The sequence below is a fragment of the Mustela nigripes genome, chromosome 6 (genome assembly GCF_022355385.1).
Source record: "Mustela nigripes isolate SB6536 chromosome 6, MUSNIG.SB6536, whole genome shotgun sequence".
Taxonomy (NCBI): domain Eukaryota; kingdom Metazoa; phylum Chordata; class Mammalia; order Carnivora; family Mustelidae; genus Mustela; species Mustela nigripes.
The window spans coordinates 71,872,455-71,886,185 of NC_081562.1; the positions used below are offsets into that span (position 1 = coordinate 71,872,455).

Below are 13,731 nucleotides of genomic sequence, written 5' to 3' on the forward strand. Positions count from 1 at the left end.
TAAATTAACTGCAAGACTAAAAAAAATCACAGGGAAAAAGCCATGAGCTCCGTGCTTTGCTTTCTCCTCCTCTGGAATTCTGCTGCTCTCCTTGGTATTGAAACCGCACTCCTTGGTAGGTGAACTTGGTCTCGGCTGGATTTCTTGTTGATCTTCTGGGGGAGGGGCCTGTTGTAGTGATTCTCAAGTGTCTTTGCCCCAGGCGGAATTGCACCACCCTTACCAGGGGCCGGGCTGTGTAATCTGCTCGGGTTTGCTTTCAGGAGCTTTTGTTCCCTGAGCGCTTTCCATAGAGTTCCGGAGGACGGGAATACAAATGGCGGCCTCCTGGTCTCCAGCCCGGAGGAGCCGAGAGCCCAGGGCCCCACTCCTCAGTGCGCCCTCAGAGAACAGCACCCAGTTACTCCCGTCTGCCTGACCTCCGGCCGCACTCTGAGCTCACCGAGCCTGCGACCGGTTCAAGGTAACACCGAGCTGTGGTCTTACTGTCAGCTCTGTCTCTGTAGCCGGCTTTCCTGTTCCAATACCCGCAAGCTCTGCAACACTCAGACACCCCCGGTTCTTCTGTGACCCTGCGGGACCTGAGGCCACGCTGACCCCGTGTGGGCTTTGCCCCGGGTAGCCTCTGGAGCGATGTCCCTCAGCGGAACAGACTTTTAAAAGTCCTGATTTTGTGCTCCGTTGCTCCTCCGCTAGCCGGGAGCCGGCCCCTTCTACTGGGGTCTATCTTCCCGTGGCTTTGGATTCACTTCTCCGCCGGTCCTACCTTTCAGAAAGTGGTTGTTTTTCTGTTTCCAGAATTGCTGTTCTTCTTCTCTTCGATCTGCCGATGGATTTGCAGGTGTTTGCAATCTTTAGATAAGCTATCTAGCTGATCTCCGGCTAGCTGAAGTAGTCTCAGCCTGCTACTTCTCCGCCATCTTGACTCCTCCCCCTAAGCTGTTTTATTTTTAAAATAATGGGAAATGAATACACGCCACTCAGAATAATTTGGAAATTGATACATTTTATTTCAATCCTTAGGCAGCAAATGTGTGTTTTCTGTGTTGCAAAAAAACAAAAAAAACAAAACAAAAAAAACACTTGTTTAAGAAATTTTTAAAATTTTATTTTATTTAAGATCAGTTAATTAACATATAGTGTATTAGTTTCAGAGGTAGATTTCAGTGATTCATCAGTTGCATATAACACCCAGTGCTCTAGAAGTAATGTCACTCTTTTTTTTAAAATTTTAATTAATTTATTTATTTTCAGCATAACAGTATTCATTACTTTTTCACCACACCCAGTGCTCCATGCAATCCGTGCCCTCTATAATACCCACCACCTGGTACCCCAACCTCCCACCCCCCAACCACTTCAAACCCCTCAGATTGTTTTTCATAGTCCATAGTCTCTCATGATTCACCTCCCCTTCCAATTTACCACAACTCCCTTCTCCTCTCTAACTCCCCATGTCTTCCATGCTATTTGTTATGCTCCCCAAATAAGTGAAACCATATGATAATTGACTCTCTCTGCTTGCTTATTTCACTCAGCATAATCTCTTCCAGTCCTGTCCATGTTGCTACAAAAGTTGGGTATTCATCCTTTCTGATGGAGGCATAATACTCCATAGTGTATATGGACCACATTTTCCTTATCCATTCATCCGTTGAAGGGCATCTTGGTTCTTTCCATAGTTTGGCGACTGTGGCCATTGCTGCTATAAACATTGGGGTACAGATGGCCCTTCTTTTCACGACATCTGTATCTTTGGGGTAAATACCCAGGAGTGCAATTGCAGCATCATAGGGAAGATCTATTTTTAATTTCTTGAGGAATCTCCACACTGTTCTCCAAAGAGGCTGCACCAACTTGCATTCCCACCAACACTGTAAGAGGGTTCCCCTTTCTCCACATCCCCTCCAACACATGTTATTTCCTGTCTTGTTAATTTTGGCCATTCTAACTGGTATAAGGTGATATCTCAATGTGGTTTTAATTTGAATCTCCCTGAGGGCTAGTGATGATGAACATGTTTTCATGTGTCTGATAGCCATTTGTATGTCTTGATTGGAGAAGTGTCTGTTCATATCTTCTGGCCATTTTGTGATATGATTGCCTATTTTGTGTGTGTTGAGTTTGAGGAGTTCATTATAGATCCTGGATATCAACCTTTTGTTTGTACTGTCATTTGCAAATATCTTCTCCCATTCCGTGGGTTGCCTCTTTCTTTTGTTGACTGTTTCCTTGGCTGTGCAGAACCTTTTGATTTTGATGAAGTCCCAAAAGTTTATTTTCGCTTTTGTTTCCTTTGCCTTTGGAGACGTATCTTGAAAGAAGTTGCTGTGGCTGATATCGAAGAGGTTACTGTCTATGTTCTCCTCTAGGATTCTGATGGATTCCTGTCTCACGTTGAGGTCTTTTATCCATTTTGAGTTTATCTTTGTGTACGGTGTAAGAGAATGGTTGAGTTTCATTCTTCTACATATAGCTGTCCAGTTTTCCCAGCACCATTTATTGAGACTGTCTTTTTTCCATTGTATATTTTATCCTGTTTTGTCGAAGATTAATTGACCATAGAGTTGAGGGTCCATATCTGGGCTCTCTACTCTGTTCCACTGGTCTATGCGTCTGTTTTATGCCAGTACCAAGCTGTCTTGGTGATCACAGCTTTGTAATAAAGCTTGAAATCAGGTAACGTGATGCCCCCAGTTTTATATTTGTTTTTCAACATTTCCTTAGCGATTCGGGGTCTCTTCTGATTCCATATCAATTTTTGGATTATTTGCTCCAGCTCTTTGAAGAATACCGGTGGAATTTTGATCGAAATGGCATTAAAAGTATAGATTGCTCTATGCAGTATAGACATTTTAACAATGTTTATTCTTCCGATCCAAGAGCATGGAATGGTCTTCCATCTTTTTGTGTCTTCTTCAGTTTCTTTCATGAGTGTTCTGTAGTTCCTCAAGGACAGATCCTTTACCTCTTTGGTTAGGTTTATTCCCAGGTATCTTATGGTTCTTGGTGCTATAGTAAATGGAATAGATTCTCTAATTTCCCTTTCTGTATTTTCATTGTTAGTGTATAAGTAAGCCACTGATTTCTGTACATTGACTTTGTATCCTGCCATGTTGCTGAATTGCTGTATGAGTTCTAGTAGTTTGGAGGTGGAGTCTTTTTTAAAAATTTTATTTTATTTTTTTAGTGTTCCAAGTTTCATTGTTTAGGTACCACACTTAGTGCTCCATGTAATACATGCCTTCCTTAATACCTCCACCAGACTCACACATCCCCTCATCTGCTTCGCTCCAAAATCAGTTTGTTTCTCAGAGTCCACAGTCTCTCATGGTTCATCTCCCCCTCCGATTTCCCCCAATTCACTTTTCCTTTCCTTCTGTGAATGTCCTCCATGTTATTTCTTATGCTCCACAAGTAAGTGAAACCATATAATAATTGACTCTCTCTACTTGACTTATTTCACTCAGTAGAATCTCCTCTAGTCCTGTCCATGTTGATAGAAAAATTGGGTATTCATCCTTTCTGATGGAGGCATAATACTCCATGGTATATATCGACCATATCTTCTTTATTCATTTGTCTGTTGAAGGGCATCTTGGCTCTTTCCACAGTTTGATGACTGTAGCCATTGCTGCTACAAACATTGAGGTATAGATGGCCCTTCTTTTTACTACATCCATATCTTTGGGGTAAATACCCAGTAGTGCAATTGCAGGGTCATAGGTAACTCTATTTTTAATTTCTTAAGGAATCTCCACATTGTTTTCCAAAGTGACTGCACCAACTTGCATTCCCACCAACAGTGTAAGAGGTTTCCCCTTTCTCTACATCCTCTCCAACACTTGTTGTTTCTTGACTTGTTAGTTTTGGCCTTTCTAACTGGTAAAAGGTGGTATCTCATTGTGTTTTTTATTTGAATTTCTCTGATGGCTAATGATGATGAACATCTTTTCATGTGTCTGTTAGCCATTTGAATGTTTTCTTTGGAGAAGTGTCTGTTTATGTCTTCTGCCCATATTTGACAATATCCGGTTTTGGGGGGTTGAGTTTGAGGAATTCTTTATAGATCTTGGATATCAGCCCTTTGTCTCTAGTGTCATTTGTGAATACCTTCTCCCATTCCTTGGGTTGCCTCTTTGATAAAAAGCTTCTGCATAGCAAAGGAAACAATCAACAACAACAACAACAAAACCCACTTGTTTTAAAAGTGGATTTGAAATTTATGATTTGATCATCTCAGACTCAAAATACCAGAGGCACAATTCCTGATGTTTTTAAGTGCCATGGGTAATGAGGCATGGATCATTTTCTAGATCACCTGTCTAGAGAATATACCTGAGTGTATTTTGAGTCCATTGGATGTTAATTGTTGACATGGGATAAATGGTTCAAAGAATGAATAACGCATCAGGTTTGTTGCTTCTGAAGTTAAATTTCCCTCGAGTCGAATCAAGCCATGAGATGATCTATGGAGTTACACTCAAGTATTTCAGTGGCCACTGATCTGGCTAAATATGTTCATGGTCAGCTTGGCAAGCAAGCAAAGCCAATGATTGACCCTTTCTGGCTTCAGCATGTCATAAAACCATTTTATTGGACTAAGAATTGGCTTCTTTTAAAGAAATATTTGCAAATAATAAAATTGTTGACAGGATGTTTAGAAATAAAGTTTGATTAAATATGAGAGAGTCTGTCTGTGAATCAGGCATAAAATGTAGGGATGCTGCCACTGATGGAAGTGTTTCCCAAGTTGGTTTCTGCTGTGACAAGCAAATTGTGTGTCATGCAGGTGGTTTCTGTCACTTGTTTTTCTGCTGCTCCTAGTGAGGCTACTCATTGTTTCTCTTAGCTAACCGTCCATCTTTACTTTAGGGCATGAATACAGAGAGGTGAGGAAGAGAGGCACAAAGTGGAGACATGACTATCCTCAAACATCTGTCTTTCATTGAACTCATCATACTGTATTCATTTACTCATGCAACAATCATCTGATAGGCATCTAAGACCCTGTAAAGACCAGAAGATGAATAAAAGCCAAGCCATTTGCTACTTTTGCTTCCTCCTATCGCCTTTGGGCCACTTGCCTGCTCCTTTTGATAGTTCATTGGATATAATGTACCTTACTGATCATTTTAATACTTGGCGGTGGTAGAGGTTGCAGCAGTTGAATAAATTGTGCCGTTTGTAAAAAATTTCTTTACAGTTAATCCAAACTCTCAGTAATGAGTAAATCTAGTTTAGGCTTTAAACAAGAGCTTATGAAGAGGTATGTAGAAATCTCTTGAAGTTAAAGGTAAAAACCTTGGTTTCAGTAACTGTATTATGAAGATACAACATGAACACCTGCCTTGTGAACATACACAACCCTCACATTCCCAAATAAGAAGCAAACTAATTTTCCTTACATTAATTGTTTTCTAAGTATGAGTGATAGTGCTGAGGAGAGAATAAAATGAGTTAGATGTTGGGAGGAGCCACTGGAAGTCTCTGTGTCATTTCCCTAAATGTCTATATATACTATTTGCAGACCTGATTCAAGGAAATCATCTGATACTTTAAGAAACTGCTTTTATTTAACCCAAAGCAACAGAAACATAAGAGTTTTTAGGTGGAAAGATATTTGAGGCCATTTCATTCAACTTTTCACTTTAGAGTTGGAGGCAGAGGCATAGACAGTTTTCCTTCCCCCACCCTCACCCAGGCCCCCACCCCCAGGGGATCTCAAAGTCACAATCAGTGGTGGAGCCAGGCAGAGATCAAGATCTGGTTCATCCCTGTCTTGTACATACAGAGTTCCACCTCTTCGATTCACTTGGATGCAGTGTGCATTGTTTTTCTTATTTTTGTTTTATAGGATTATTCTACGGAGAGACTGAAGAAAACAAATGAAATATTGAAAGGCATCAAACTTCTAAAGTTGTATGCCTGGGAACACATCTTTTGCAAAAGTGTAGAAGAAACAAGAATGAAAGAACTATCCAGTCTCAAAACCTTTGCACTTTATACATCACTCTCTAGTAAGTTGCCCTTGCTCTAAGGACCACCAAAAAACATGTGGCCTATTTACTTTAGGTTATGACCCCTGAAACATTCTACTCATCTGAGGAAATCCATTCATTCTCTACTTATGTGCTGCCCAATAGCCATTAGCCATCTGAGCCTATTTAAATTTAAAAAACAGGGTTAGCATAGGCTTAGTCAGGTTGACCTAAATTTGTTTTCTTTGAGGATGTGTGCTTTTGTCATGTTACTTTGCATCTGAAATCCTTTGTTTCTTCGTCTGTAAATTGGATGGTGATGAGCGTAGTACCTGTGATTGAAACCATAGTATTAGTTACCATTGGGACGAATAGTGGGTTTTCAGTAACAGTTTCATTTACTTAAGTTGATTGGACTGTATTGCTATTGACCTTCTTTTTTTTTTTTCTTTTTAAGATTTTATTTCTTTGACAGACAGAGATCACAAGTAGGCAGAGAGGCAGGAAGAGAGAGAGGAGGAAGCAGGCTCCCCCTTGAGCAGAGAGTCTGATGTGGGGCTTGATCCCAGGACCCTGGGATCATGACCTGAGCCCAAGGCAGAGGCTTTAACCCACTGAGAAACCCAGGCTATTGACCTTCTTATCCCCCAAAAGCCTCAAAAATTATCTGCAATTGTCTTACCTGTTTATCTGGGAGCTTATGATATTATATTTTCTTGAAGATTATACTTAAAATGCTATTATTGAAAATTGAGAAGAAGAAATGTCAGCACTTCTGAGTGAAAGAAGTCAAGTTATATTCACATAAAATCCTCTTTTCCAATACATTTTCAAGAACTTTTAAATATGGAGCACTCTTATCTTCAACTCTAATTTTTATAGAGCAGCTGTTAACAAAATTATTGTTATTCCCCCATAGTGACACGGAGTACTCTCAAGAAAAATTAAGCTTATGTTAGTACAATTCTTACAAACTTGGCCAAACTACTCCCACCAACATTTGATCTGGTTTGTATGTCAGTTTTGTTTATCTCTATTGTTCCCAAGGCTTCAAACAAATTAAAATGCTGGAAGTTAATATATTATTTCCTCTTGAATTCTAAACTACTTTAATTCTTAGAGATTATAAATACTTCTTGTGTGAAATAGATTTAGAGAAAATATTTGGTTTGTATAGCTCATTTATTCTAGCCCTAATGCCTGATGAATTAGAAATGAAATGGGAAGGAGATTTCTCTTCCAGCTCTGCACCACTGCTAATATGACATCAAAATGCTAGAAGATGGAAGGATTGATATCCACTTGTTTATATAACAGTACTCTAATCTGGTGACCCTGGCAGGGGAATGTATATTTCTCTCTGCAGTGGACTGAAATACTCATGGAAAGGATGGATGAAGCCAGAAAAAATAACAATAAAAAAAAGTTGAGATACTAAGCCAATTTTTGCCCTAAGTGGCTTTACACATATAATCCCATTTAATCCTCCCAGCATCCCAATGATTTAGATTCTACTATTAATTTCATTTTAGATATTAAAAGATTGAGGTGGAGAGAGCTTAAGTAACTTGATTCTCATTTAAATCATCAACCTACTAAATGGCACGGGTGGGTTGTTAATCCAGTTTGTCTGTCTCCAGACATGAAATTTGGATGGGTTTTTGAAAGTCAGATACAAAAGAAGGGAGGACAGAGGATAACAGGAAAGAAAAACAAGAAATAATGAAAGTAAAAATACAGAGTCAGATGTTTATGATAGGCAGTGGGAATTCTTGAGCCAATGGTATAAAATTCCCAGTTGGACCATTTGTAAGATTTATGATATGGTTATGTACAGCGTTCTTGGTGATTAAGAGCTTGAACTGTGGGAGTTGCGTAGAACTGGCTATAAATCCCAACTCTGCCACTTTTTGGCAGTGCGGCCTTGACCAAATTACTTATATCCTCCAAGCGCCAATTTCTTCATCTGTAACATGAGGTGATTTCTATCATGTAGGACTGTAGTAAAGATTAAAATAATGAATGATACAAATGTTGATTTGGGTTGTTGATTCTATTCCAGGCATGACATCAAATGCTTCATAGTCATTATGTCATATAAAGCATCTGGTGAATGGTCTAGTGCTTACTAACCTCCAACCATCACTTTCCTCATCTAAAAATTGGTGTAATAATAATAAATCATTATCACAGATATATTGTGAGAATCAAATGAGGCAGTGAATTTTATAAATAGGGGCACCTGGGTTGCTCAGTTGGTTAAGCACCTGACTCTTGTTCTCAGCTCAGGTCTTGATCTCAGGGTCATGAGTTCAAGCACTGCATTGGGCTCCATGCCCAAACATGGAGCCCACTTAAAACACAAATACACACACACACACACACACACACACACACATACACACACATTTTGTAAATAGGATTTGTAGAGCACCACAAGAAAATAAAAAATAATTAAAGGAAAAAGTCAGTTGTATAACAGAGTGCTTATTATTGAGTCTTAGAGGGCAAGCTGACCTAAAATGATATCCTGCCTCAACAACTTGTCAGCTCTACAATCTTGGTTAGTATTGGGGGCAGTCTCAGTTTTCTCATCAGGAAGCTGGGAAATATTAAGAGCATCTTCAGAAATTAAATAAAATTATGTGTGTCAACTGTCTAGAAAAGTACCTGAAACATAAAAGTGCTCAGTCAGTGGTATCTGGAAATATTGAAAAGCAAAGAAACAGGACACTTACTAGTAGAACTGAAGATTCATCTCTGCTTTTATGAATCCGTATTCTTGCCATTTGAGATAATATCTGGGGGGAAGAGAAATTTTATTAATTTCCTACTTTCCATTGCCAAATGGTTGTATACTATTTATAGATTTAATCCATTGGTAAAAGGCAAAAAACCAGTACTATATTTTTTTGTCTTTGCTTTGATAGAGTCTTATATGGAGAAGTGAAAAGAACATACAGCTTTAAAAAAAAAAAAAACAACCCAACATATTTATTTATTTATTTGATGGAGAAACAGAGAGAGGGAGAGAGAGCACGAGCAGGGGGAGGGGCAGAGGGAGAGAGAAGCAGACTCCCCACTGAGCAAACAGCCTGATGTGGGGCTTGATCCCAGGATCCTAGGATCATGACCTAAGCTCAGGGCAGACACAACGACTGAGCCACCCAGTTACCCCAAGAGCAAAGAGCTTTGAGACCAGAAAGGTCTAGGTTTAAATCCAAGCTGTATGACCTCCTAGTTTGGAATCTTGCAAGCTGCTTGCTCATTATTGTGTAGGGCAGTTAAGGTTATTAAATGTGAGAATGTGGTTGAGTGGGTGGCTCAGTTGGTTAAGCAACTGCCTTCAGCTCAGGTCATGATCCTGGAGTCCCAGGATGGAGTCCCGAATCGGGTTCTCTGCTCAGTGGGAGTCTGCTTCTCCCTCTGACCCACTCCCCTCTCATTCTCTCTCTCTCTGTCTCTGTCTCTCTCTCCTCTCTCTCAAATAAATAAATAATATCTTAAAAAAATATATGAGAATGTATGTAAAGCTCTCTTATCACACCTCAGTGCTTGTGACATGTTAGTTCAGAGCAAGGTGGTGCCAAGCGGTCTGAGAGGCCTGACTGCATTGGTTTGTATCCCAGCTGTGTGACCTGAAGATTCATCTTTGTAATGGTATAGGAACAGTACCTGCTACATTTACCTGGTGCAGATTGCTGTAGAAATGGTTTCCAAACAAATAGCAGTTGTTTTTGTTCTTCCTCATCAAGGGGAAATTACCTATTCAAAGACGTGGACTATAAAATGAATGATAAATAATGATGAGGGGAAACGAAAAAATGGACTTGAAGAACAGGATGACAATAGCCACAGAAAGAAGATGGAGGTAGAAACATAACTCCTCATCTGTGCTGTTAGGAAACTCAGGGCGGTGTTTGGATTCCCAGTCTTGTACAAGAATTTGGATTTGATAACCAAGCCATGTATGGATCCACAAAAGCCCGATCTGATTTTGTGTACAGTGATGAGGGTAATTCACGAGAGTGGGTCATGAGGACTGACGTTGGTTTTTGGATAAACTCTCTCCTGCATGTCAAGGAAAGCGGGTTCTAGCTTTCACTATGTCACCAATTCATGTACTCTTTTACTGCTCAGTTTCTAGAACTCTGTGGTTTATGAAAAATATAACTACAAGTCATCAACTTGGCTTTTTAATTTTCCTATAACCTCTAAATGTTAGTATTTTAGCCTAAAAGATGAATTTTCCTTGTTTCAATTATACATATCATCTCATCAAATATGAGTGCAGTATGTTCCTAAAGAGACATTCAGACAAGCAGAGGGCTCAGGAGATGGAGGGGTTTTGCTAAACAAAAGGTCTATAACTGGAAATAAATGTCACTTTTGGAAGTCAAATTCTTGTTTTTATGCACCATAATAACTCAGTTTTCATATATTTAAGTTAGCTTAGTGGACCAAGTGAAATATAAGCTGGAAGGCACTCTCAGGAAGGCACATTTGAATGGATTCTAATTATTTGTATCATTAAAGGAGTATTTCATCTGAATTTTGTAGTTTGTAACAGTTCATAAAAAATAATTTTTCTGTAAGATAGAGTATTTTCTGGGGTACCTAGGTGGCTCAGTCAGTGAAGCGTCTTCCTTCAGCTCAGGCCTGAATCGAGCCCCAAATTGGTCTCCCTTCACAGTGGGGAGTCTGCTTCTCCCTCTGCCCTTCACCCCCCTCATGCTCGTGCTCTCTCTCAAGTAAATAAATAAAATATTTTTTTAAAAAACTCTGTTAAAAAAGAGAAGTATTTTTTGATTCAGACTAATGTGGGGAACTCCTATGACTTTAAACAAGGAAATACCAACAGGGCACTGTTTGTGGACACTGTACAAAATGTTATTTAATGCACTTGGTCCTCTCTGTCTTTAAGGAAAGTTAAAGTAATAATAGATGATTAATTAAAGTTACTGAAAACATTTCACAGTTCAATGAACCTAACATATTTTATTTCTTTCCACAGTCTTCATGAATGCAGCAATTCCCATAGCAGCTGTTCTTGCCGTAAGAAACTTTCTCTTGCTTTTAGAAATGGAACTAAGTCAGTGTTTAGAAATGATTTATGAGCAAGAATGTACGGGTGGTGATATATGTTATTTTACCTCTGCTAGTTTTCTCTTGCAGTCCCATTGTAATAATTCTAATCCAGGGTTTCTCCACGGTGACACTGTAAGCCTTTTTGGCCCAGATAATTCTGTGTTGGTAGGTTCTCTCTTCTGCATGAGGACGCGTAGCAGCATCCCTGGCTATTGGATGCTGTTAGCGTTCCCCAGACATTGCCAAGTGTGCCCTGGGGAGCAAAATGAATAGTAGTTGGGAACTAACTGTTGTAATCTTCATGATCTGGTTCCCAGACATTCTTACATCAAGAGAGTGCTAGTTCAACAACCAGAAAAGTACATTACATTTCAAACTAAAATGACAAACTGGAATTACATTTAGTACGTGTGCATGGAACACGATTGTTGGCACATTTAGTAAAGATCCATAACGGGGACCCTAAAACAACGGAACATCTTCTTTTTCTCTTAGAAAATTTAGTATTGGTTGGATAGAACCTGATTGGTTGTTAAGAACTCTAGGTTCACCTCACAGTTATCCCTCTACTAAGTAATCTGACAGAAGACCATTTCCGAATCTGTAAACAGATTCTACTCGGCCCTTCTTACAAGTTCACTGCTAGGATGATACGTAAGCCATTAAAGACTATCAATAACAAATCTTTTTGTTAGGGAGTAATTTGGGTGAAGTAATTGTTTTCAGAGTTAGGATGGATGTATTGGCGTAGCAAAATAGGTTAGGTTTGTAAAATTGAATGTAAGTGTTTGTGAAATTTTCTCCAGCTTGCTCTAAAGAACTTCTCTCTTTGCGCAGACATTCGTGACCCATGCGTATGCTAGTGGGAACAATCTAAAACCTGCAGAGGCCTTTGCTTCCCTGTCCCTCTTTCATATCCTGGTCACCCCGTTGTTCCTGCTCTCCACAGTGGTCAGATTTGCAGTCAAAGCCATCATAAGGTATGCCCTGGAATGTCTGGAATTCTTTGCTTGATTATAGAAATTATTTATGCTTGTGGTAGTCAGTTTGAGAAGGTATTAAAAAAAACACACTTTCAAATCAGTCCAGAGATAACCATTGTTAAAATTTGAATAGGCTTCTTTTCAGTCTTCTACAATTATTTTTAAATGAAAATAATCATTATTCTGAAATAAAAATTTTGAGTTTCTGTAGCTTTTGACTCCTTATTTCACGTATTGTTTTTACTTTTTCCCCCTCTTTAAGATCAGGATGTTTATTGGATATGCAATAGTCCATTGTTTGAAAGTACTGTACTCTAATGATTACCTCCTCACTGGGCACTTAGAGTGTTTCTATTTTCTACCTATAAATAACATTGAGACCAACATCTTTTTATATTTTTAAACTTTTCTCTGATTATTTTCTTAGGACTGATTTTTGGAAGTAGGGATACTAGTTCTAACAGTTTCCACATTTTAAAAAATTTATTGATTTTTAGATTTTAACTCCAGTATATTTAACACTCAGTGTTATATTAGTTTCAGGTGTATAATACAGTGATTCAATTTAATTCAATTCCGTACATTACTCCGTGCTCATTAAGATAAGGGTACTCTTTTTTTTTTTTTAAAGATTTTCTTTATTTATTTGACAGACAGAGGTCACAAGTAGGCAGAGAGGCAGGCAGAGAGAGAGGAAGGGAAGCAGACTCCCTGCTGATCAGAGAGCCAGATGTGGGGCTCGATCCCAGGACCCTGGGATCATGACCTGGGCCGAAGGAGAGGCTTTAACCCACTGAGCCACCCAGGTGCCCCAAGATAAGGGTACGCTTAACCGCCTTCACCTATCTCACCCACCTCCCTTCAGTAACTATCAGTTTGTTCTCTAGAAGTAAGAGTGTTTCTTGGTTTGCCTCTTTTTCCCCCCTTTGTTTATCTGTTTTGTTTCTTAAATTCCACATGTGAGTGAAGCTATATGGTATTTATCTATTTCTGACAGATTTATTTCACTTAGCATTGTACTTTCTAGCTGCAACCGTGTTGTTGCAGATGGCGAGATTTCATTCTTTTCTATGGCTCAGTAGTATTCTAGTGTGTGTGTGTGTGTATAAGCACTTATATATATCTCTATAACCTTACCTTCTGTATTAATTCATCTGTTGATGGATACTTGGTTGGTTTCCATCATTCGGCTGTTGTAAATAACGCTGCAGTAAGCATAGGAGCATATATATCCTTTCGATATCTTAGTGTTTTTGCATTCTTTGGGTAAATACCCAGTAGTGGAATTACTGGATTGTAGGGTAGTTCTATTTTTAATTTTTTGAGGAAACTCCATACTGTCTTCCACACAGGCTGCACCAGTTTGCAGTCCCACCAACAGTGCATGAGGCTTCCCTTTTCTCCAAATCCTTGCCAATACTTGTTGTTTCTTGTGTTTTTGATTTTAGGCATTCTGACAGGTGTGAGGTGGTACTGCATTGTAGTTTTAATTTGCATTTCCTTGATGATGAATGATGTTGCGCATCTTTTCATGTATCTGTTTGGCCATCTGTAGCTTTTCTTTGGTGAAATGTCTATTCATGTCTTCTGCCCATTTATTATTTAGATTTTTTGTGGGTTTTTTGGTTTGTTTGTTTGTTTGTTTTGTTTGTTTTTTAGTGTGTGTGTGTGTGTGTGTG

At 39.1% G+C, this 13,731-nt stretch overlaps 1 protein-coding gene across 7 annotated transcripts in view; it reads left to right on the plus strand.

Annotated features, from left to right (window-relative positions):
- ABCC9 (ATP binding cassette subfamily C member 9) overlaps positions 1-13,731 on the plus strand; it is a 154,515-nt gene that overhangs the window by 42,749 nt on the left and 98,035 nt on the right. For all 7 annotated transcript variants that reach the window (XM_059402839.1, XM_059402837.1, XM_059402835.1 and 4 more), the window contains 3 exons: positions 5,858-6,020; positions 10,996-11,036; positions 11,907-12,049. In XM_059402839.1, coding sequence (XP_059258822.1) covers positions 5,858-6,020; positions 10,996-11,036; positions 11,907-12,049 — 347 coding nt within the window. The remainder of the gene's footprint in view (positions 1-5,857; positions 6,021-10,995; positions 11,037-11,906; positions 12,050-13,731) is intronic.